The 26,550-nt window shown below is 39.5% G+C and overlaps 1 protein-coding gene across 3 annotated transcripts in view; it reads right to left on the minus strand.

Moving 5' to 3' along the window:
• Nucleotides 1-18,796, minus strand: part of emc2 (ER membrane protein complex subunit 2) — a 38,241-nt gene extending 19,445 nt beyond the window's left edge. For 2 of the 3 annotated variants that reach the window (XR_015066943.1, XR_015066942.1), the window contains exons 1-11: nt 18,675-18,796; nt 17,932-18,045; nt 16,858-16,922; nt 16,352-16,437; nt 14,931-14,988; nt 12,247-12,332; nt 11,939-11,998; nt 7,437-7,518; nt 7,109-7,219; nt 5,438-5,542; nt 1,066-1,366 (exon numbers count right to left, since the gene is read on the minus strand). Coding sequence is in view for 1 of the 3 variants with exons in the window: in XM_085918793.1 (XP_085774919.1) it covers nt 1,280-1,366; nt 5,438-5,542; nt 7,109-7,219; nt 7,437-7,518; nt 11,939-11,998; nt 12,247-12,332; nt 14,931-14,988; nt 16,352-16,437; nt 16,858-16,922; nt 17,932-18,045; nt 18,675-18,714 (894 nt within the window). In the remaining 2 variants the exon portion in view is untranslated. Of the gene's footprint in view, nt 1-852; nt 1,367-5,437; nt 5,543-7,108; nt 7,220-7,436; nt 7,519-11,938; nt 11,999-12,246; nt 12,333-14,930; nt 14,989-16,351; nt 16,438-16,857; nt 16,923-17,931; nt 18,046-18,674 lie in introns of those variants that run through there. The other variant, XM_085918793.1, reaches the window with a different exon arrangement.
• Nucleotides 18,797-26,550: the final 7,754 nt, after the last annotated feature.

The raw sequence follows: 26,550 nt of genomic DNA on the forward strand, positions 1-26,550 counted from the left end.
TGATGAATAGCTTCAAGGTAAAGCATCAACATGTAGTCATCATTTTAAGTTCGATGACCATAAACTGCATGTTCAATGTGAAAACGTATACAGGATGGACAGGTGTGCAAGTAGTTTTGGACAGCCACCTCAGAGTACTGAGGTTTTGGGTTTGAATTTGGGTTCTGGTCTTCCTATGGGGAGGTTGAACTTTCTATCTGCTCAATGTTATTCTGGGTACTCCAGCTTCAGCCCAGATTCTATAAGCAGTATGTAGAGTTTGTTGAATAATCGATATTGTCTTTTGGCGTAAATGCGAGTGTGAATGGTTGAATCCAGGGCATACCCTGCCTCTTGCCAAATCTCATCTGGAATAGACTCGAGATCAGCTGCAAACCTACAGAGGATAAGCGGTATAGAAATTGGATGGGTGGTCGATAGAATATCATTAAACATCTCAAAGACCAGATAGTACTGAAGCTTCACATTACATCAGAACTTGTACGGATGAGTGCCAATCAAAGACTTTAGATCATTTGATTCCATTTCGAGAGACGACCGGGTATAAAAGGCTGCAGCTAAAAACACCGCAAATGTTCTGAGAATGTTTTAGTTCTGCTTTCCAATTCAATGCAGACTGTTCTCTGCGGTATTCCAAATAAAATGAGAAAGATATTATACAGTGTGCTCAAGTTGATGCAGCTGCTGCCTCGGATATCTGAAAGGAAAAAAAATTGGAACCGTCGATTCACACAATGTTCCTAATTCTGCTCCAGGATAAGAGGATAGGTTCAGTATCAATGAGCCGCACCCTTGTAAAGCATTGCAATAAATTGAAATGTACCAGAAAACACAATAACTAAAGTAGCCAAAGACAATGTCAATCAGCTCAACTTTTATTAAGACATTTTGCTAGATTTGACTGAAAGGCAAGTTTTCTTTATCAATGCACCGTCTCGATAAATAGCATTTACTAAAAATCCTTTTCTCTGTCTTGTCCACATTGTTGTAGCCTGTTAGGTCAAGATAACTGAATGTAAAACATTAAAGCAAGTTAGACTACTTGGGAATTGTGTTGCAACATACCAGATGAAAGGACAAATGTTTTCATTTGAGAGGATCCAACACGCTGCCATTGTCCATATCAATTTCAGCCAATTACCAGACCAAAACTTGAAAGGGCACAAAACAAAAACAAACCAATGTTAGATTAAGTTTCACTTCAAGTCATAGGGCTATTTGAGCTGCCATATGGCTCCAAGAGCGTGTGGTCATCAAAAGAAGGAAGAGGGAAGGACATCTAGGACATGGTTATCTGCATGGTTTCCAGCATCTCCTCCACTGCCTTGACAGAGCACTTGTTCTCTTTCGACCCACGGCCAGCCAGCTGCAAATGTCAGAAGAAGGTGCAAAAGAACCTCAATTGTAAGAAAGTAGGGGAAGAAGATTTAAGTTCAAATCTCGCTACCAGGTAAATTAATGACAAGCCTAACTAAAACAAAGATTATAAACACACACTTTAATACCACACAAGAAACATTACCGTTTTAACTGAACTATGCAGTATGTCACCATCAACTTGATGAGCAATCATGTGAAGCTGATCGGAAACTGTTGTATAACGTCATTTTATTTTTAGTCTGTGTGTGAGCTTACAGGCAGATCTGTCTGTTTCCGAGGCCTCCGGTATTAGCAGGCGAAACAAATTTCTGCACTGTTGCTGAAGGGCTTCACAGGAAGTGCTCACAGAATAAAATCCAAAGTGCATACATATTCACTCATCCATAAATGTACTACATATATGAGCACACTTTTTCAATCCAATTAAACATGTCCTGCTGATTAGGGCATGTCCTCAAAGAATAGCAAAAGATTAAATCAACATCCTCAACCTTAGGCCATCCTTAACCCGTGGACAGAATGAGAGGGTCAGGCCAATTAAATGAAATTTGGGGATTGTCCAAAGGCTGCAATGTGATGAATTTTTCATTTGTTGTGTTTTTTTGGCAAACATATTATCTTTTGTGATCCCAAAAAAGCAAATAATCCTATTGTCACATCACATGCTATATTGACATTTATATACGTATATGACTATAATGGCAGTCAATAGTATGCATACTGTATTGATAATAATAATTTATAATACTTCAGGACGGGAAAAGCAGTTTTTGGTAATTCATTTCATTTGGTCATCAGTATAGGAAGAGGTGGTCATTTCTCCAGACTGATGGAAAGTCCATCAGCGACTGACTGACGGATGCCCATTTTGCAAACGACTGTCGATTGACGGTGACATTTAAATAAAATGACAGATCAAGCACTGATGGAAGTGGACTTGTGTCCATCAGTGTAATTAGTGCCTACCGCCTCAAATATCGACCGTCCGTCATTGACGGACGCACGCCCCACCTGTCCCGTGTATTTCTTATAATACAGGTTTGTTTGAGTAGACTGTATTGACATATAGGAAGAGTAGGTGAGGCAGAATCACCAGTTAGGCTGGCGAGAATTACACCAACAACTGACTATTAAGCTAAGAGGTCAAATAGTACAACAAAAGTAATTTCATGGACGCCTCAACTTACTTCAGCAAGACAATGGGAGGGTTCGGAGTAAAAGGGTGCGAGTACCAGAATGCCCTGCCTAAAGCCCGACCCTGTCTCTCATTAAAAATGTGTGGCGCATTATGAATGTAATATATGACAACGGAGACTCCGGACTGTTGAATAGCTGAAGCTGTTCATCAATTAATGTCCACAGTTCCCAAATGTTTGTTGAATGTTGTTAAAAGAAAAGGTGATGTACCAGCGTGGTAATCATGACCCTGTCCGAGTTATTCTGGAATGTGTTGCAGCCACAAAAATCCGAGTTAATTTTTGTTTTCTATAAACAACAAAGCTTACCAGTTTCAATATTAACTATATTGTCTTTGTAGTGTATTGAATTACATAACATCACATTATGTTTTAATTTGTTCAACGCAACGTTCCAACATCATTGAAATTGGGTTTGTATTTAATCCTTCAGTTGTGCTCAAGCATTAGAAAACAGGAACTGTCACTAAACTAACAATTTCCATGGCCTGAGGTTTTTTTCCTCTTTTGCAAAACTTCATCATAAACAGAGCAGTTGGCTAAGGTGTACAATTGGCTCCATAAATTTCCAAGAGTGACTCATTCAGCTGGATTTAGGGTGTGCTGTAATCATTGCATTTCATCGCCTTGATGCGTATGCGGCATTACCCCGGATGTGAGTCAATTAGCTCCTCAGCCTGAGGTGTGACCACTATTTTCAAACAGTCAGAATAGAAAAGACAGCTCTGCATTTATATAGAGCATCTATTTAAAGAATTATGACACAGCAGAAGTTCATGGTCTGTGACACAGGACCTAATAAGAAAAAGTTTTGGATGAGTAAGAGGAAAAGGCCATGTTGGGCTTTTAATGCTTCCACACACCTACAGCTCACATCTCCCCGGTCTTTAACATGTCAATTGACCCCATTGCTAATGACTTCTGTTTTTCTTTTAATAAATGGGGCCCTGCCAAGTTGACCCCTTGCTGACGTCTGCTCCCAAGTGCACTCACCTGCCCACCTTTTTCTCACTGAGGTATGACAATCACCAGGTACCAAGGCTCATAAATATATAGACAACTGACAAAAAACTCTTTTAAAGGAGTCATCAATCAGCATGCACAAACCCACAGCAGCCTGCAGCTGTTGAACAGAGAGGGCCCACACAGTGACTCCTTTAAAAGCGCTCCTTATATCGGAGGTGAGGAGCAAAATAAAGCCAACCCTTACACTTTGTCATTTAATTTGGTTAAAACACCAAAGGAAAAAAAAGGCAGCCTTAACTACACACTGCTTGTGCCCATATTGGTATATACACAGGTTTACTGACATCGTACGAGTTCAAGTACTAATACACAGGAAAAGTCATAAAAAAATGCTTGTAAGGAAAGACAGAAGCAGGGAGATAGAACTTTTTTTTTCAACACAAAACGCATGTTTTAACAATGGGACCACTGGCTTTTAAGAGAGGTTAAAATATTTCAGACTTTAACCAGAGGAACTCAAGTATGAGGGGGGATGAGGGAATCCAACGAAGGGGGGAAAAAGACAATTACAGCCCATCATTTTATGATATTTATTACAACAGGCAAGCTCTATTCTGTTTTTGGATGGTTGTGAAACTACAGGCATCCAAGCATATTTGGCGATCCAAATAAACTATTCTAATTGTGTTCATCTGCAATCAATTACCCAGAAGGAAATCTCCCTCAACTACAATTATTCAATTGAAAATTGCATTGCAGTCTTTCAGCAAAAATGAGGTAGGGGGTGAAATCAAAAGTATATTTATATTTGCAGAATATAACACAGAGATGCCGTCCGTCACTGACTGTTAGTGGATGAAGACAGTGTTGATTTTTCAACTTTAGACTGACTGGCCTTCCTATCCCTCTTTCTACATATCGTACTTGTAGCTACTGGATATCATTTAGCAAGTTTAATATACCGAACTATTCATTTAAAACGTAATAATTGTTACTACAATGATTAGCATCTCTTTGTAATTCAGTGAACCAACTGACTTTCTGATGCACCGGATCCGGTCGTAATTTATCCACTGGTTGCACATTCCGTCATAGGTCCTAATAATATGACAGCTGTCTCTTAATAGCTTTGGAAAGAAAAACATGAGCATGAGCCTTGCAAAAAGAGAGAATAATTTTGTGTTTGCCGTGGTCCATTGCAGAACTCATTGATCATGTCACCCATGGGGGGGTTGTGGATGAAGGGGGTGCGGACAAAGTTTCCTAAATTGGAAACCAATCATCAACCGGGTGAGGGTGGTGCTGAATGACTTTTTCACGACTGCAAAACACTGGTCAATGGGGGGCAGTGCAGGGGAAATTATTGCAGCTCGGAAAATATTCGTCAATGGGATTGGTTGCTGACAAAGATTCATGATCGGAAATCACAAGCTTCAGTTTTCCAATCCCCCATCCCACCCACCTCTAATTTGATTAGAGTTCTAATCTGATTAGAGTTCCAACTAACACATTGTTTTGTTGGTTGAACTGTAGTGAATGCATGATACTACTAGAAACATTTGGTCAAGTTATTTTTGTAGAGTTTTAAAGAATATTAATCAACTTTAAGATTTAAGACTATTGACGATCATAATTTCCTACTAATATTGTGACTTAGGGGGAAAACAAGTTTTACATTTTAATGCCAATCAGGGAATTGATTTTGAAAAAAAAAAATCAATGATTTCGTGATTTTAAAAGAATCTGCGGGTAACATGTAATAGCAACAAGAAACTTAATACTGTACACATGATTAGTGCAGATCCTGCAACAAATGAAACAATGCTTTCAGGACCAGACAGCAGAAATGAAAATATCTTGAAAGGATAAAAGCAGTGAATAATAATGTCACTCACCTTATAGGCTCTATTTATTTGATTGGCAGCCCAAGCAGAATACTTGATGTTGTCCTTTTTCACCTTGGCACTAACCTTTGGACTGGCAGCAATGTGACTTGCAGACTATATAGGGGAAAAAGCACAAGAGAGTTCAAGAGATGCGGTCTTTATCAAAACTTGGTTAATAAATAGAAGCACCATTCTTTGTACAACGGTTTCTCAATTTTTGTTTCAACCTCACTAATCAGAATAGCTTTGCCTGAGATGGGTAAAGTTGTTCTTGGCAAGGAAATGATGTGAGTGTTTACATGCTACCTTTGTACAATCTCGATCTATGGGAGTCAAACTTCTCCAGCACCAGCTCTTCAGAGCAATTAAAAATGTGGTACTCGTGACTTGATGACCCCCCTTCAAACCACAAATGTCATGTATTTCTCAGGTTCCTGCCATCATCTCCACACAGTACACCAAAAGGGCTTACCATGTCTGCAGTTTAAAGCCCTGGCAACCAGGATGTTAAAATCGGAACTAAATACCAATCTACGTGGTCCTCGTTTCATAAAATGGTTTTGCCTTCTGTATTTCCTTATTCCGCTGTGTGCGTGTTTTAAGACAACAGAAGCCTTGATTTAGATGATGTCAAATCAAACAGGCTATCCCCTGCATGAGAAAGTGTACTATTTTGGTGGGGAATCCCCACACGTGTTGTAAATAACTTAGCCGCAACCCAACTGTGGTCACTGCTACCAGTTTGTCGGTGGATTTGCCAAAGTTGGTGCAAGCTGGTGAAAGTTCCCTGCACTTTCGGTGACCTTCTTGCACCTGTAAAGATCTGGGAACAGCAAGACTTGCTGTAGAAAAAAACCCCACTCATCAATCTACAGATGATAAAGCACAAAATCTCACTAAAAGTACTCAGTTAAGAACTAAGTGTTACCGGATGACTTGTCAGGAAATCATGAGGTCTGCTCAGTCTCCAGGCAAATATAAATGTTAGAGGAAGCAAATGTCTCCATTTAGCCCAACTCTGTTCCTCATTCTTGTTGCTGATCCTTCTGAGAGTTTCAAAAGTATGCTGTTTTAAATTGTTTGGATTATATGAAGAATGCCAGTGCCGCACAAGAAAAACAGAGGGGCTTTCTGTGTTAGACCAGCTTCCCCTATTCACCTTTAATTCCAAGCACCCCTTCGTTTGTGTTCTTATGTCAGGTCTCACTTTCAGATAATACATTGGCTATGGCAAACAACATCCGGTTTAAACAAATGAAATTACAAGTGGGCTGTTGGGCCAAAACTGCAATCAAAGTGGCACCTTGTTTCAACACTTTTCCAGAGATTCCTGCTCTCTCTTTCAAGCCATGACTACTTTATTTATTTAAGTCATCATCATAAAAAAAGTTCCTGACAAGGGAGTATTATTACTTAAAGAGTTCCAGTGGGGAAGACTTTCCAATGCTTGCGTTCACCATCTGAGTCAGCAATGAGGTGACCTGTCTGAGAGCCCCTTCTTCCCCTTGAAAAAGACATTCACACATACACCAGTGGACACATTCACTTGCGTGGCACTTGGCACACCTAGTGGCCAGCCTCAACACTGACAAACCACAGGGCTACAAAAAAAAATGTCTATTTTTGTTCGTTCTGTCCTGTTTTCTATCCCAATGTCTCCACATGCAAAGCAGTACTCACCATATACAGACCAAACAATGCTCTCATGTTTCTGTTGTTCAGCCTCAGAGCCTGGGCAAAATACTTTCGAGACAGCTCCAGGTTTTCCAAGCCTCCCTGGGTGTACTTCACCTGTGAGGGACGACAGCGAATAAGCTGTACATCGTTGTAGTATCGGTAAGAGCGATATGTCATAGAGTAAACACTCATGAGCCACTATTCTCTGAAATGACACAAAGAGTGTGTGTGTCTACTTGGTGTTTGAGTGGAGGCTATATTCATAGAAGCTTCACGTTTATTCCAAATTTCATCTTTATGCTTCATGACAGATGTCCAGATGGTTACCTACCTCAGCATACTGCTCACAATACAAGTGATTGTGAGGATTGGTCATCATCAGCTCCTCAAGACAAAATGCAGCTTTTCCATAACTGTGAAAAACAAAGAAGACAGTAAAAGTGATTTAGCTGTGCAGAAATTCATACCATGTACATAGCAAAAGACGTACACGCATGTGAGCGCACACACACACACACACACACACACACACACACACACACACACACACACACACACACACACACACACACACATACACACACACACACATCTTTGTAAATAGTCCAAAATTTGTACATAAGAGGTCAAATGTAAAAATGTTGTTTGTGCACCTCATCTAATATGTAAATAAACGTTTTTGCCATTAAAAACACATTTTCATTATTTTTGTTCATGATTTATAGGAAGGTATGGCTGTTGATGTTTGAGAGGTCACTTAACCGAAAAAAATGACTAGTGTCAAAGTCACAGTGGTGCAGAAAATACGTCTTGTACAAAAAAACTCATTTTCTCTTTATTTTGTCCCGACATTTCTGATTAGAGTGAAACTAAGCTATTTTCAAATGATGAAGGGTGTCACTGACAAAAGTTTGAGTCGATTATCCTCGTGACTATTCCCTTGAATACTAGAGGAACCGGATGAATTTGCCACTTATCCACCATTCAGAAGGCTCGATATGATAAGTGATATGATCATCAATGAGCATAATAAATACAAATGAGAAAATAAACCATTAAAATATTGGACATACTATTATGTGCACATTATGGAGTAAAAATAGTTATAGGTTATACCGTCCAGATTGAACTGCCACAGCAGCTATTTAAAGACCGCCATAGTAACTGGCTGAAAGATTAACAGCATAGGAGGGGAAAGGAAGGTGGGAACAGAGAATGAAAGAAATAAACAGGGGGAGGGGGTTTCACAAAAAGGGAGATCAGAGGGCTCAGAAAGTTGGGGGCTGCTTACAATTACCACTTCCTCTCCATAAAGACTTTCAGATGTGCTCGTGCAGTGGCCCTGGCTTGCAACAGAGTCTGTTCCATTAGCCCCAACAAGAATCTTGTAACAGGGCCAGCCTCTTACCTCTCCATTTCTCTCTAAGCCATCTCACCCCACCATCACCATGCTACTCCTCCAAGGCTGTGCTGAACCTCCCTCAATACCACAGTTCTTGAGCAAGTCAGTGTCCACAATATACCGTAATTTCCGGACTATAAGCCGCTACTTTTTGCTCAAGTTTTGAACCCTGCGGCTTGTCATCCGGTGCAGCGTATCTATGGATTTTTTGTGATTTTTGTGATGACTTGATCGCTTATATACTCGTGAAAAGGCTGTAGGCCGCTGTTGTGCGGCACCGCTTTGCTGGGTGGAGGGATATGTGACACAGTCATTGGGGAGATGAGGTGTGTTGATCGTATGTCCATCCGCCAGGCAAATAGTGCCGTATAATTGACACAAAGAAGAGACAGAACGAGATCAAGACCGACATTACTGAAGAAAGTAAGCTTTTATACACAAACCCTCATTTTGGGGGACAAAAGAAATGCATATGATGCCTCTTTTAAGTTAAAGGCAGTCAATTTGGCTCTTAATATGCACTGTAGAGGTTTCTTCTGGTCACTCGGCTGAACTGGGCTATTGTTTATGACATCTTATTGCGTCACCCTTTTATTTCCTGGTCACGTCTGCTTTGGAGCTATACGTTTGCTTACTAATTTAACGTAACTTGGTGGTTTGTGCATGAATAAAATTAGCATGAGCAGACTCTCATTATGGAAAATGCACAAAGAAATGCATAAAAGCGACAACGAAAGAGAGACTGAAAAAGTGTGTGGCGAAGTATCAAGTATTTCAATCGGACACTGAGGAGGAAGACTTCACTGGTTTCAGTGCATAGGAGGAAGATGACGACGGCTCACAGTGACTTTTACTGGTATTTCTTTAAACTGTGCTACCGCATTGTTGCTTTGTTACCACCGCGTGTCAGTGATTTTTACCGGTATGTTTTTTTTATCCAGCCCTTTTTATCCAGGGAAAGAAAAGTGATGATAATGCCATGCTGTCCGGAAGAGGAGGATGGGAAATGGGAAGTTTTCAAACGCTCAATAAAGAAAACAATGAATGAAAAAAAAAAAAATTGACACGCCTGAAGATAAGAGGTGGGAGTGAAATTAGAAGTGTTTGAATAAACTGGGAGATAATCTGCTCACCCCTGGATTTCCTCTGGCTACTACAGCCATAAAGCCTCCCATACAAAAGCCTGAATTCTTCAATAAGTAGGCATCTTACCATGCTGAACATTCCTTCCGTCATTGCCTTCATACCAGAGCAACCAAGACTCCATTGAGCCAACACGTGCAAGCACACACAGGAATAATAAAGTTAATTCAAATGGCAACGTTTTAGCCTTAACAGTCAAATAAAAAAAGAAAAAAAAAAAAAAAAAAGTTACTTGTTTTGACCAAGCAGAGGGGAAAAATATGGACTCACTGAATTCTGAGGGGAAATTAAACAATGACAACAAAGATCACTTCAACACACCACAAGGACTTTGTGCACCACCTCAGTGTCAGAGGCAAGGATTTATGAGTGATAAACAGTACTCCTCATTAATCTGGCTTCAACGTTCTCTTTGCCAGATTATTTTCTGCTTCCACCAAAGACTTTCAATTGGATTGAGATCATTTGCAGGCCTGGACATTGACCGTATGTGTCATTCTTCAAGGAATGTTTTCACAGTTTGTGCTCTAAGGCTAGCTGGATTATCAACTTGAAAATTATTACATCATACCCAAGGTTCCTTTCAAGTGATGAGGTGAACAAAATGTCAACGTTTATTGAAGACGTAATGAATGACAGATAGCCCTAGTGCCATCTAATATGCAGCAAGATGTCATAATGGTGTGTGAAAATGTGCATGTTTTCGACAAGTAGTCGTTTTCGTATGTAATAAGATGTTGGCTTTGGTTTAGCTTTTTTGAATGTAAAGCCCATTTCCTTCAGGCGGTTTCTTAAAGCTTAGTCACAGACGTTGACTCCAGTTTCCTTCCGTTTGTTCCTTCTTTGTTTTGGAGACGTTGCCTTAAGTTTTCTTTCTCGATGCTTTGATGTCTTCCTTGGTTTACCACTATGCTTGCCTTCAACAACCTTCCCATGCATGTTTCTTGCACTTGGTCCAGATTTTAGACACAACTGTGAACGGCCAACATCTTTTGCAACACTGCCCGATGATTTGTGTACCTTTAAGAAGTTTTATGATGCTCTACTTTGTTTCAGCTGACATCTCTCAGGTTGGAGCCATGATTCATGTCAGTCCACTTGGTGAAAAGGCTCTCCAAGTTGTGATCTATCATCACTTCATCTTGGTCTGAATCAGTCCATGAAACTTCCACAAGTTTTTGGCTCATCTCGATACTTCTCTGCAAAATCCTACCTGCTTTTCCAATTCCTTTTGGTGATGAGTGGTTTGCATCTTGCGGAATGGCCAATATACTTTGTCACTTGGTCTTCTTCAAATATTGGATTATGATACCTTCACTCCCCTGCCATGTGGAGGTTCGCAGTGATGACTTTTGACTGTTGTCTTTGGGTGTTTCATCGCTTCCACAATGTTTCTGTCATCAACTGCTATTAATATCCTTGGCCAAACTGTTCTGATATTACTTGTTCAGCACAATATTGTTTTCTTTTTCAGGACAATCCAAATGGATGTATTGGCAATGGCCAATGCTAAACAATTCTGAATGATTTTCGCTGTTGTCAGATGTGATTTTTTAGAAACAATACTTGACTCTACTGTTTAACCATGTACTGTACTCACATTATTGATATTCATATGCAAATCAATCCTCGTCTTCTGTATCTGAATTAAAGAGTTGAGCAAGTTCGCCTTTAAACATGCCAAGCAGCGTCACTTCATTGTCGGAGTCAAAGTCATTGTCACGTTGTTGTTTGGCAACGATCCCGGCTTTCCAGAAAGCTTAATTGTGCGATGTAAGCATGTCTCTTTGTTGATGCCATTTTAGAGGGTCTTAAAGCTGTTTACTTTGCACAAACCGATATTCTTCATTTACCAATAGTTTCAGCAAAGCCGGTGGTGCCCAAGGTGCGCAAGGTTACAGAGTGCATCCATGAATGTACAGAAAATGATTGACATCCCATCTACTATGCCTTTTGTGTCGAAATTGACACCTTGGCAGTCACCTCTACTGTTTTTGGTTGGTTTTCATTGGGTGTGGTGGTTTGTTGCACACACTGATAGTATTATTTATTATAGGTATTATTATCTACATATTACGTACAGTTCTCTGAATGGTTTACTGCCATGGTGTACGTACAATACGGAATACGGAATGACCTGATTGGTTCATCGGGCCTACATATTACGTCCCCGTAGCGGTAGCCATACAACAACAATTACACACACGCACACAGCCACAAATACACACAGACACACACCAAATAAGCATACCAATTAACCCTTTGCGGTATCATGCAAATGTACTTACTCATGCTCATTTATGTAGAGTTCTGACAACTCATGCCATGCTTCCTGATCCCCAACAAACCTGTGAACACAAAATGACCGCAGAATAAATAATGCATAAAACATGAAAGTTAATCCAGCTAACATGAGCTGCTCACATGAACCAAGATACTACTCAGAGTTTCAGGAAAAGCGAGAGAGCGAGTGTGAGAGAGCACGAGTGAAAGGGACACACACAAACATACAAACACATACAAACACATGCACACACACACTCACACACACACACTAGAGATACAGTACATACTAAAATGGGTCAAGGGTACTTACTGCTCTAAATATTCATTGAGCTCCCGGATGGCTTCAGAGCACTTTCCCTGGGCTTTCAAAATAGAAATCTTGCGTTTTCTTGCAGACTGAAAAATAGAACGTAAACAGGATTTGGCCCAGCGTGTTTGACAGATTATGACTGTGATAGACTGTACGAGTTCAGAGTTTGTTTGCACAGCAACTTACAGTATTTATCTCAAAGGAATCAATTTGGTGTGTTACAGTCATGAAGAATAATGGGAAAAGCCAGAAACAATAGATTAACATTGTAAAGTGTATTTACTCCAATAATGGAGTCTCAAAATGAAGAAGCCAAGCAAGACATTAGAGGAAATATTGGCAGTGTCCGATAAATGAGCTCACAGGCACAGAGCACACAAGATAAAGTAGTGAGTCATGACGAAACCATTTGGGGAAAATGGCACACTGCCCTGAACCCAAATGCCTGTCTTCCTGCTGGCACAGCATGCATCTAGTCCACTTGTCTAATTTACATCGGTTGAAAAATGCTTTCCGCTTCGTTTTGATGTTGAAGTGACCTAAAGGTGGATTAAATTCTCATCAATTTGAATTATAAATTATTACTTCCACTGCTCTGACTTTTCCAGCGTTTTACCCATTTTACTTTCTTACTGATGATAATGGGTGAAAAACTTAAGAGGATGCTATTCCATTTGAAGTGCAATGCCTTGCCGCAGCTTACGTTACTTATGGAATGGCACTTGATTGAGTGGGGCTTCCTCTGCTTGACTTACTGCCAAAGAGTTTGGAACCAATGTACGAGTCATGTCAGAGGGAATCCATTTATTAAGCGTGAACATGGATTTGCACTGGCACCGCACTACTGACCAGCTATGGTCTCCAGGCATTATATAAAACTCAATTTCAATGATGTTGGGATGCACTGGATGTTCTGTGCATACTTTTGCCAGGATATTAATGTGGTGGATGAAAGATAAAAAGCAATGAAATGGATACGAGTTTAAATTTTTTTGGATCCATCCATCCATCCATCCATCCATCCATCCATCCATCCATCCATCCATCCATCCATCCATCCATCCATCCATCATCTATACCGCTTGTCCCCACGTAGGACGCGTGCTGGAGACTATCCCAGCAGTCATCGGGCAGTCTTGTAAAAAGAAAAAAAACTGACTTTTTTTTTTGTTGATTCCACAGTTTGGGTTAATGGGTACCACATCAACTCCACAGCCTGTAATTACAACAGCTCACTTTCCGATCTCTACTTTGCATGTTGGCATGCTTTGCAAGTCTTCCTTGTGGTTACCAATTTTCCGTCATTTCTCGGGCCTATCCCCAGCTGACTCCTGAACCTGCAGGAGAAATTGCTCTCGATAGTCCTTTCCCAAAGATACAGTAGTTGACAAGATGATGAAGCTCATCTCTGCACCACCCTTTATCACTACACCTAATTACAAAAAGAAAGGATGGTGGGAAATGGTCTATGGTTAACACACCCAAAAAGGGGGCAGATGGTCTGATTTGTTCCATCCCAAGACCAATACTGAGTGCTCACTTGTGTCAAAACAGTTTATCATTCCCTTTTGAAAATGTTTATGGAAACCCCACAAATACCTCGTCACTTGCCTTTCCAGTACAACCAAAACATCACGTGAATATAACTGTTGTTGAGGCTTGTCGGAGTACTTTTGGCAATGTCCAGCATGACCTTCCTATTTCCTATTCTGTTGATGTGTGGTTTGCTTCTTGTAGTGTTGCATCTGTACTTTTGTCCTTGACCTTAACACCTGCTGCTGAGGTTTCTGTCATAATTTGTTTGTTTTACTTTCCTTGTTCTGTTTGATGTCTGTTCCTTTTTTCTTTTGTGCTGGCTATGGCAAATGTTTGTACAACAAGTGACCAAGTTTTTCCATCGCCCAGCTTCACAATTGTGTTGTCCCATACAATATACAGCTCTATGGTTTTCATGTTGGTTACACTTATGAGTAGTATAAAAATATAGCTTTCAGAGGCAAAGCTCATATCTGAAAGTAATCCACCAAAAGTTCCAATACTTTTGTACAAATGAAAATGTTAACTTGTCTAATATTCATTTAAACCCAAATGCTTTGTGTTTCACATTCACCTTTGTTCACGTGCACCTCAATAGGTCATCCTCAAAATCTCTAAATGTTACAAAGACTTGGCTAAGCAACTAACAAAATATGGCGTCAAAAAAGCCTTTACCGTATTGTTCGCTTCGTGTCAAATCATTAGGCCCTTGTATCGATATTGTGTTAGTCAAAAAAAATACGTAAAGAAAAAAATAGCTTTAATTCTAATTTAGAAGGAAACAATTTAGTGGCGGTGTGTGTGGGGTTGGGGGGCGTAACAGACCAAAGAATAAAAACCAATTTAAAAACGTGACTTTAGATATTGCAGCCGTTTTTTGGGCTGTAACACCCGCAATAATTTTACACTGGGCGGTTAGGTTAGGGTACTTTGGACAATAAAATAAAATAAAAATATTTAAATTTCTGTCATCTAATGATGGCACATTTAATTATTCTCTGTTATGTACTATCCGTCACTGGCATACATAGATGAAGACATCCATATAAACAATAATTTTCTGACAAATTAAGTGAAATCGTATAATTTCCTGAAGCACACTGATGTTTAAGTTATCACGGCACCACGGTTGGCAATCAGTGTCATACCGTATTTGTGGGGTCATCTTGAAGAATGGCATCATAGTGCTTATTGGCCTCATCATACCTTCAGAGAGAGAGAGAGAGAGAGAAAGAAAATAAAATCTTAGTTTTCACGCTATATTCTTGTAAAATTAGGAGGTGCGGCAATAAAACCGTTAGGGAGAATCAAGTTTCTGCATACAACATGCATGTGTGTATGATTACAAAAATGCTACACAGTAATCAGTGGTGATTTTAAGAATGAAATAAACACTCAGCTAAGAGTAGGTTGCTGTTACACAGCCAACTTTGTAAGCCTGTAACATTTCACAATGAGTCATGAAATTGATGCAAACAAAGCACTCTGTTTTGAATATTCTATTCGTTTGATTGTGCCCAGTTTGATTCACCTTTAAACAAGATCATATTCCGACATTAAAATGTTCTTAGATCTGCAGCCAATTTGTTGATTTGGCTGTCTGTGTTTTGACCAACAACACCAAAGTACATGTGAACTTGGTCACCCAAAACTAGTTGCGGACGCAAGCATGATTGCTTGAGAGCAAAGTTGAAGAGTTTTAGATATCAAATTATACTGTAGAGAAACACAGTAAAAAAGCGAATATAAAATGTGTGCATAAAAACCTGTCGTATTCCATCAGGCACATAATGACCATTAATGATGTTTTCAAATCTAAAAGACTGATATTATAGCTGTCAAAAAGCAGTGTCTAGTCAGTGATCAGGCAGTGCCCCAGCTCATACTCTACAGCAGACTGAAGCAACTCTGGTTTCCATTAGCACTGAACAGCCCCACGTCAAGAATGACTGCCTCTGTCACAATCACTTTATTACTCAGCCACACTTTGGATGGCACAAGGGTGCAAGCAGGTGATTTGGTGGGGAGGTGGGGTGTGCTTTGGAATTATTGTGAGAAGTACACCGTTTTTTTCCTCTACCAATTAATTGATATGTGCAGGTTACCTAATTGAACGAAAGACAGATTATTATTTTTTATTTAAGTTTGGTAAATACAACAAAAACAACTAAAGTAAGGGGAAACACGCGAGGTGACGTAAACACTTACTGAGCCAAGACACACTCATTTGTACCGGCACCAAAACCAGACGGGAAAGACAAAAACAGAGATTGAGGGACCCCGAGAATAACAGTGGAATCTGACCACTTCCTTCCCGGGAATCCCGAAGTCCGACTCGAGGGCTATCCAAAGTCAAAGCTATTCTCCATGTTACCCAATTCAGTAAATGAATGCTGAGTGTTCCAACATAAACACACCGAACCCTCAAACTTTTCTGAATATATACAGTCTCAAACTATTGTTTGAAAATCAGTATAGAGTTTTTGATTTCAAGCCTTCTTGAATACAATTCACAAAAGTGATGCCTTTGCCCCCTTTTCTGCTCCAGATTTTGTTGCACCATGCTTACCTTTCCAAAGCTTCCAGCCTCATGCCCGATAATCGCTTCACTCTGTGGCTATCTGGAAACTGCTTCCTCAGTTCCTGTAGACAGGTCTGCAAGGATGTGGGCAGACAAGAGACACCAATTATAGTTGGCTGCATCTACTAAACTATTTTATGGTCCATTCGCGCGCGCAAATGAAAAAAAGTGCAATTTTGACCTATTTTGCTTCCAACACAAATTCATAACAGTCAGAGTCATTTGATTTTTTTTTTTATCTGATATATTTTGTTCTACATTTCAATGAAAATACTCAATAAAAAATAAAGTTGACTGTAAATTAGGGTCACTGTCATTCTGACCCGCAGCTAATTATTTTTTTTTCAGAACAACAAAGTAACACAATTTGGCCAAAAGAAAAATTGTGTTTACACGTTTGGCAAAGATGATGCCCCAAGTGGTAATGGCTATGAGAGCAAGAATGACTGATTTTGAAGCTCTTGGTTGGTTAAGTAAGTATTATAAAATCTTACCAGAGCCAAGTCATCCCGACTGCAGTCCAATGCTGCAATCATCACCTGTTCATAAATAATCCATACTGGGCAGAAGACAGACAAACAAAAGAGGCCGTGTCAAAACACTTTGCAGTTACTTTCTTGGTGCAACATTATAATCAACCTATCTTGGCACAGTTCTCTAGGACGGCATTCTTATGTATGTTTTTTTTTTCTCCCCACCACGGACCGCTGTCATTTAAAGGCACATTGTCGAATTGTCAAACTCCGACACGAAAATAACCGTTTGGTCAGCGGACCTCCTGTGGACTGTCTCAAAGAGAATGTACCAGTTAGTAGAATGCCAGCATAGTCAAGGCAGCCACAATAACAGTTGTTCATAGTCTATTATGCAACGTAACACGAGGGTCACCTTAAAAAAAATCAACGCATCATAAACAGGTTTATTGGACAAGTAGATGTTTTTCACAGACTGGCAACCATTTGCCGACAGGGATTGGGGTTACAAAAATCGACTTTACGTTGCTTTCAAAGAGCCAGTTTTAGTACTGAAAACGGCAAATTAATATAAAATAAAATTCAACGTGGAAAGTTAAACAAAAAAAAACCTGCATGATTTTATATTCATTAAATTCAAATATTTTTACTCAAAAGTATAATAAAGGTAGACTTTTGCTGTTGACTGTCACATTTTTAGAGGGGAAATTGCCAGATCAGTGTGACTGAAGCAGAACTGTACCATTTAGAAATGTGGTGACAGCAAATGAAATTTGAAACATATTTACCACTTGTTATTTATCCTGAGGAAAACATGGTGTGTCCACTTGCAGAGAAACAAGAGGATGATGTCAACTTATTAAACATAGAGGGCACTTTAACCTATTAAATCAGACGCCACAATTTTGAGTAATACTGTATGGTAGTTCTTGCCGATGTCTACACATGCTTTGTTCCATTCTACTACCCCAGCGGACATGCATTTTTATGCAATATGTACACACTAATTCTCATACACTTACTCAAATTGAGTATTTTCACCCTTGACCTGTAGTCCACTTTCAATGAACAATTAGTTTTAAATAGTGCACTTACTGTCATCCCCCAGTTTTGATGAATGTTCACCGATGAGCTCTTCACCAACATCCACTATTTGTTCACTGTTTCTGCAGTTGTCCTCTCTCCATTTGCGCAACTTGTCTCGCATCTCTGTAGATAGTGTACATAAAATAAATCGTACCACTCCAAATAGCGGCGTATATTGGTAAACAAACTTCGTTTGTGCATTGTGCAGAAATTTGGTAAGATATGCAGTAGTGAAACACAGACATGCGATCAAACCATAACAGAGTGATGCTCTGTATTTTAGCAGGGGAACTTTGCAGAACGTTAAACACCGCAATTACAGCCACATCATTGTCAGTATATTCCTAAAATATCTGATTTGCATTGTATATTTGCAATAATGGGTATCAGTCAAAAGCTTGCAGCTATGCATCAACATAAACAACCATCGCTTAAAGATTAGATGTGCAACAAACCATACGCGAACAGAACAAAAGTCCTTTTGTCTTTTACAATATGCAACTATCCTGTTATGATCAATCATCAATAACATCCAAGGGAAACTGTCAGTCGTTCAGCTTGAATGAGTCTTAGCGATTACAAAGCTAAAGCTAACAGCCTAGCATTGTTATTACTAGCGGCGATCTACTTCCCACATTGACATGCTGTCACTTTAGAGCATAAGAAAAATACGACCTCACACAAAGAGCACCCTGATACCTATATACTGTACGATCAAATGATTATTCAGTGAGTATTACGCCTTGACTTACCTTCCCATCCTACATCGTACATTTCTGAAACCGACGCCATCTTTTCCTTTACAACTTCCCCCGTGTGTAAGTCATGTGACTGCTAGTGGGCGTGTCATCATTATACCATTCATGAAGAATAAAATATTTGATCTAGAAAAGCCAACATTCTATTTGTTTTGAGGGGGGGAATGGTTCAAATTATTGTATATAAATATTTTAATAGGTAATTTAACCTAGCTTTGTCAGTGCAAGTTATCTTTGTCCACACTCAGTGTCAAGATCTAGCTTATGTGTCAAACTCAAGGCCCGGGGGGCAGATTCGGCCCGCCACATCCTTTTATGTGGTCCACTGAGACAAATCAAATTCATGTCAGTAATAAAATTGAAAATTGTCTTCACTTTTAAAAAATAGATTTATTGCGTACATTTTTTACATTCATCAAAAATTAGTTTGGCACCCCTGCCATAGGGAGTTGCAAACACCCACCAGGATGCTTGTCCAAGTCACCCACTTGTGGTACGAATCTCTAAAAATAAACATTCATTCATTAATTTCCTGAACTGTTAATCTTTACTATGATCACAAACATTCTGAAACCTATATCAGGTCACAGTAGTCGATGTACACCCTGAACAAATCACCAGCCATTCGCAGGCAAAACTTCACAGTTAAATGCTACTGCCGAGTCCCGACACTTGAGGGGATACAGTGAGAGTACTCTGTCTGTGATCTGCATCAAGTTAAATTGTTCCTATATAAATATAATTCAAATGAATAAATAAACATCCAAGTCTGATGGATTGTGGGTAGAGTATGTGACAACTGACTCCAGCCATCATCTTGTTCATGAGTGTGGAAAGAATGGAGTGAGGTATTGGCAGCTCATCCTGTCTGCAGTGATGTAGACTCTGTATTGGTCTGTTGTGGTGAAGAAGGAGCTGGGTGGAAAGGTGAAGCTCTCAATATACCAATCAATGTACTCTCTTAGGGCTGTCTCTCTTAGAAATAGGGTGAGAAGCCACTGATCCTAACCCTGTACGGCCGGATGGACATATGGACACTGTGCGAAGCCAAAAGCAACACAATTTTATTATTTAAACACTTATTCATACCTGAATGACAAAGTCCAAGTCTAAATATAACTGGCTTTTCGGGTTGAACTTTGAATCTGGTTGACCTTGTCTAACATAAATATGTATCGTCTATGAATGAGGTGTTCTTGGTCGCAAAAAGAGTGTATTTGGAACTATACAACAAATACTAATGCTCTCAAATCAAGTGTTGTTCGTCTTTCTTTTTTTATTCAAGACTCCAATCGCTACCAAAGCCTCAGAGGCTCGGCCGGCTTTTCACCCATGACCTCAGAACTGTGAGGCAGTTTTGTCAGTTTTACCACTCTATCACCACGATCGAGATGCATAAAATTGTTATTCAAGTCATTGGATTGTGATTGTCCTCTGAAACCTTCTGAGGTTCTCATCTATTGCTGACCACATTACATATTGATGTGGATTCCAGCACAAACTTGCTTACAGATACATTTCAGGGCTCTTGTGTCATATCTTATGCATAGGCACAATGCTTTATGAAGGGAGAGCGAGATGGAGATCTTTCTCTTGGCATTACTGATGGTGTTAAGTATCTGAGCATAAACAGTAATGGCCAAGTGCAAGTGCAAAACACTAAGACTGAATATGATCTTTATTTGAATGAGTCATAGTTTCAGGAATTTGTGCCATTGTAATTTAACAGTACATGGAGTAGTGCAAGTGAATTTATATGGCTTTGAATTCATCTGGTAACACCAAATGCTAAGTGTTCATGTTAAAATTATCATACACTGAACTTAAAACTGGAAGATGCCAAGGAGAGTATGAAAATGAAGGCCCCGATTAACAAACACTACACAGCAAATCTCACATTCTGGGTTGCAAGATTATGTTAAAGTGCTCTGTGAACAGGTTTTCTATTACTTTTAAGATTAAACTTGGTGTGGTGAAGTAAGAATAAAAGACTCATGACATCAGGGGCCTGTGTTTATTGGAGCTAAAGAAATGTCACAAAATAGAAGGTTACATCCATCCAGCGATCCATTGTGTGAACCACTTATCTTCACGAGGATCGCGGATGCACTGGGGCTTATTCCATATCTTCGGGCAGTTGGTGGAGGACACCCTGAACCGGTTACCAGGCAATTGCAGGGCACATATAAACAAACAACCATTCACACTCACACCTACGGGTAATTACAATTACCACAAGAGCACAGCAACGACTCGCCAAGGAAAACAGCTAATGAACGGCAGTGCTCTCTCACCTCAGTTAAGGTCAGTGTTGATGACTCAACAGTAAGGAAGAGACTGGCCAAAAAAAGTGAAAATTTGAGGAGTGCAAATACTTTTTCATAGTTCTGTTGTTGCAGCCCTCTGAAAACACAAATCTTCCCGCTTGAATAGTACTTATGTAGGTTTCCACACCTATGACACACAGGACAAGTGTAGAGTATAGTATATTTTCCTTTGCAGTACGTGTGTATAAAAAATATTCCAGTGGAATCACTTCACAGTCATTTTATTTTGATTTCTGACAGAAGCAATCAGAGTTGGCCATCTCTAAAATGAACAGTTATAGAGTAAAAATTGAGGTAAGGCTGAGGTGCTTTCTGTGGTTTTGAAACAGTTCCTGTTCCATCTAGATTTCATTTTCATTGGTGTTTTACAGTGAGTGGCGGAAAATGAAGACGAATGCAATTAGCAACCATGTTTGGACTAAGCCCTCTGGAGCCAGCGCCACGATGTTTACGTTGGAATCTGATTGGTCCCCTGTCTAACCAAGTTGCTTTCACTTCACTGCGAATAACTTTGTACAGATGACTTCAGCACGCTTACAGACTCCGTCTCGTGCACCTTTGACCTCTCCAAAATTCCAAGCGAGAGGCCCTGAGCAAAAACTGATGGAACATCGCTGTTGGCCTTCCTTACTGTCTTGCTCTGTACTCTCTTGCTTTGGTGCCAAGAAAAATATTCAGATCCATGTCAGGGTAGCACCACATTGGTCATTAGTAAAAGATTGCTTTGGTGGAGTACTACCACATGAAATTTGTTTTTGTATGAGCTTCACTTACCTCCTCCATAGTCAATAAAAATATTTGGAATACCTAAATTTTCATTCTTAAAAGTTTTGTTATTATGGTTTCTCTGACTAAAATAAAGACTAAAACACTTGACTTATAAACGACTAAAGCTTGACAAAATAAAAACAAGATGAGATTAATATTCATTCATTCAATCATCTTCTGAACTGCGTATCAATCAACGCGCTAAATACTACCAAAGGTAATTGAAACTGGACTAAAATTGAGACTAAATTTCATAATGGCTAATAAAATTGATAACACGAGATGGAATCATCTCGAGCACTAAATTGTTTTTAAGGGGACAAACTTGTACAGTTATTTATTCATTATTTATTTTTTTGTTAAAAGTTAAAGGTCAAACAAGTCCTCTTTGAGGACATGATAGAAGGGGTTGAGCTGACAAACCATTATTCTTTTTAAAGGGATATAAATCTGTCATCATCATAACAGTGAAAGAAAAAGCCATTCTTTCACAGGATAGAACCTATCGGTTGCAAATATAAGGAGAAGAGGAGCACCTCCCAAAGTGACTCAAATATTCTTTACATTCTAGATTTCTTTTGCTGTCTTTGTCTGAGAAAACTTGCAGGCTCCGCTTGTACCAGTGGATTATTTCCCATCCACTCTACTTTAAAATTAATCTTAATTTGGTTTGTTTATTTCAGCAACTACATGATCAACATCCATTATAATTTCATTTCACATTGTTAAACATGACTAAAGTTCATCATCATCATCATCTGCAATGTTCCTTTAATCCCTTGATTCTCTGTTCCTTTGCCATTCCATATCAGAGACATCTCATACACACTTATGACAAAGCAAATAAAGAAGCCAGGTGAAGGATGCAGTTGCAGAGGTAAAGGTAACACAGCAATTCTGTCCTTGTTGGCTGAGTGTGCAGTTGTAGTATGCAAAAACCTGACCCCATGTTATCCCTCTTGGACAGAACAGCTCCAAGGGTCTACATTACTAACGCCTGTATCCACGATAAAAAGCCGCTAGATGTTGCGGTAGGCCAGCACTGGAGCCTGTATCTGTGCCAACTGGAGCAAGCAGAAAGCATGCTCACATTCTTCTGTTCATTTGAAGAACTGGCCTTTTTCAGTCAGTCACTGGCAAAGTCCTTCACAAAGTGTTGGTAGTATAGATGCTGGTAGCATGGAATAGGAAGTCATCCAGGTAGTGCCCTCGTGGAAACCCTTCACTAATTGAAGGTGGCTGGGGGAATGGAAAGCTCAAATGGTATCACCTTGCACTGCCCTTGTCCTTGGGCAATGAAAGTGGCTGATCTGGTCTTAGCCCCTGTCAAAAAGGCTGATGCACATAACCAGAAAGCTATACATGTTGTGTACACACTAATGTAAAATTCATTCAGTCCAACACGTTATGTACTGCATATTTAGTAACCACTGGGGAGAACCTGCTCACAGGGAGAATATGCAAACACCATAGATAGGCCAGATTTGGCCAAGTCTTTTAGAACTTACTTGCTGTGAGACAATAGTGCTAACCACCATGCTTAAGCTCCTAACACATCCATCCTCATTATGATGATTCCATCCCTCAATAACATAGTTGAGGCACAGACACTGAGTTATCACATCACAATGACGACCCACAGTCTGTGAGGAAAAATGTGAAGAATTCAAACAGCATTGTAAAGGGGTGGCAATCAGGGTGGGAACAAATAAGTGGTCGAAATCCATTATTTTGTTTGGAAACCTCACTAATTGATTATGTTAAAACACACCACAATATGATGATTACTGTGAGAAAGTTCAAGATCTACTCTTGAGGAGTCGTTATGTATTATTGGTAAAGCTGCATTCTGTACATACCAGTACTAGTAATGTCATGCCATATTTTTCAAAAATAAAATTATTATGTATTAAGCAATACTGAGCAATGTGTGGTGTACTCGAGATGGCAATTACTTCACACCACGCACAAAATGTACCAGGCACGGGATAAATGTCTCATAACTACAACAACACAGGCTAATTGCTGCTCATCAACCCAACCACCAACACATCCATGCATCTGTCCAGCCAGCCAGGCAGCCATCTATGCGTTCATCCATCCGTTCATCCGTCCATCCGTCCATCCATCCATCCATCCACTCGTCCATCCTCTCCCATCCACTCATCCATCTCGCAACAATCAGTCTCTACCTCAAGTAGATTCAGGAGGGGTCAAAAGTATCACTCTTAACACATCCTACACTGCAATATAATCAGCCAGGATAATTTTTGGAGTCAACGAATAATTAGAAATTTTGTTGACTTTCTTTACAAAGGGTGAATGGGTTCAAAATAGCCACATTAGCGGTATTTATGAAAGGAGGTCAAGATGTCTCAGTCTGTTCACAGGGTTTGGGCTGCACCCTTTCCCATGTTACAGTTCTCCATGTTATGCTCATGGGGATTTCATGGTGGATGAATCACTCATGAATAGGGCTGTCAGGCATGCAACCATTTTGAAACCAACAAGTATCTGTATTCAATCTATTTAAGATGGAGTTTGAAAAGTGTCATTAATGTTCTGTAAAGGGAAAACACCACCACTCCCGGGGAAAAAAAAACAGACACACAAACAATTCCAATGAAGCTCCCACTACTATGAGTTGGTGTGGTGTTGGCCAAATTCAAACTGTGCCTGTCAAGCTCAATATGTCAGTCTTTTCAGCTGTGGAAATCAAGTCAAGTTTATTTGTATAGCCCTAAATCACAAGCAGTCTCAAAGGGCTTCACATAGACAATCAATAGACAATTATTCTCAAAGCATCCCCTGATCTTGGGCTCCCAAAAGGGCAAGGAAAAACTCAAAAACCCCTACCAGGGGAAAAATGAGAAACCTTGAGAAGGGACCACAGATGGAAGGATCCCCCTTTCAGGATCACCAGGCTGCAATGGATGCAAAGAGGGCACATAAAATACATAATATGGAAATCAAGAAATCTGTGGGCCATTAATGACTGTCATACCCACTAATGACAGACATTATATTCGGCTTAATGTCACGGTCTTTGAAAGAGTCAGCATGGAATTCAAACTGGTATTGAATAAGATCTTGTTTAATTTATTTTTAGTTATTGAACGTCTGGGTTGCCTTGAATTCAGAGACCCTGCAATAATAATGTAAAAACAAACAAACAAACAAACAAACAAACAAACAAACAAACAAACAAACAAACAAACAAACAAACAAACAAAATGAGACTTGTAATTGAATCTTAATCAAACAAATGATCTTGTCTTTCCTATTTATTTTTGGAGCAATTTAAAAGACATACTGTATTGTGGTGAACTGTCGTGAAATTATTGAAATTGCAAGTCAAACAGATCTACACTGTCATTTTTATACTTGGTAAGTATTGGAGTACCTGTAACAGTTTTATGAGTTCATTTACATAGTATTGATATATTATTCATATAATATATCTATATAAAAATGTAAAAGGTAACTGTTTTCCTACAGTTGCAGGAAATAAACTATCAAATCACAAATACAATTTATATTTAAAAAGTGACAATATTTCATAGGATTACAATTGCAATGCCCAAGTACATGAGTGAATTGCAAGACACCATTCACCTTTACTGAGATGTTTGTTACCTATTTAACATAAAAGGCAGCCACAGCTGATTTGGGGCAGTAGGCGGGGGACATTTTTTTGTAGGTGCCCAGTGTATGTGCCCTGCAATTGGCTGGCCTCCAGTTCAGGGTGCACGTCTGGCACCCTTATATATGCAACAAAGTACATTAGCTCAGCACAAATGTGAAAAGGTATATGCATCATCCTTCATGACATCAATTGATGGATTCACTTGCCTCTACAACTCTTCAACTGTCATGCCTTTTCCATAATTGGACAGAGACTGTTTGATTATTGGCCAAAAAAATTCACAATATAAGTTGGCCTGGGTTGCTGACTTGCTTGACTTCTTTACTGCATTTCCCATGGCTCTTGTTTGACCCCGCGGTTGTTTTATAGCCACACACAGAAATGTCGGAATTACTTCCCAAAACCCTCAACTCATTTTCAGGATTTGTGTGTTTTGCACAAATTCTGTGGACATTTACATTCTGTGGTGAATTGTTAAGAATAAACACGCATTTGGGGGCCCATAGACAGAGCCGCAAGAATGCTCAATTTTCTATATTTATCTTGATGTTTGACTTCTGACCTTCTCTCCAATGGTCTGCTTTTACTCCAATATCCTGTATATATTTTTGAGTCAGTCTACAATCCCAGTCTGCGCAGTGTTATCGTGTGAAAAATAATGAAGTAAAAAAAGATCAATGAGTCAAAGAATCTGATTGGTTCATTCTCAACGCATCCTCTTGGCAAATAGGGTGTGCTTACAGTCACATTATTCAAATTGTTTATTTTTATTTGTCCTCTCAAAAGATTTTGAATTGTCACCTCCAGGTATTAATTCTGTAAAATATTTTTCTGAGGATTTACATTGTCTTCTTTATATGCCACAAAAACCTACAGCGGTGTGTAGACTGCAGCTTTATGAAATGTAATGGCTCAAAATAAAATCCTCATGCATGCCAATCTTGGTCCCAAGACCATTTAGTGGCAATTCCATGACAAACACCCACAAAACAAACAAAAAAGCTTAAACAAAATACCACCAATAGAAGTGGTGAACCACACAAATACGAGCATTTATGCATTGCTCTATTTAGTATGCAACACCCTGAACCTATGTCTTCACCTCGCCCTCCGGCCACGCTTCGTGCGA

Source organism: Syngnathus leptorhynchus, chromosome 8 (assembly GCF_054491065.1).
Source record: "Syngnathus leptorhynchus isolate UIUO chromosome 8, UIUO_Slep, whole genome shotgun sequence".
Classification (NCBI taxonomy): Eukaryota; Metazoa; Chordata; class Actinopteri; order Syngnathiformes; family Syngnathidae; genus Syngnathus; species Syngnathus leptorhynchus.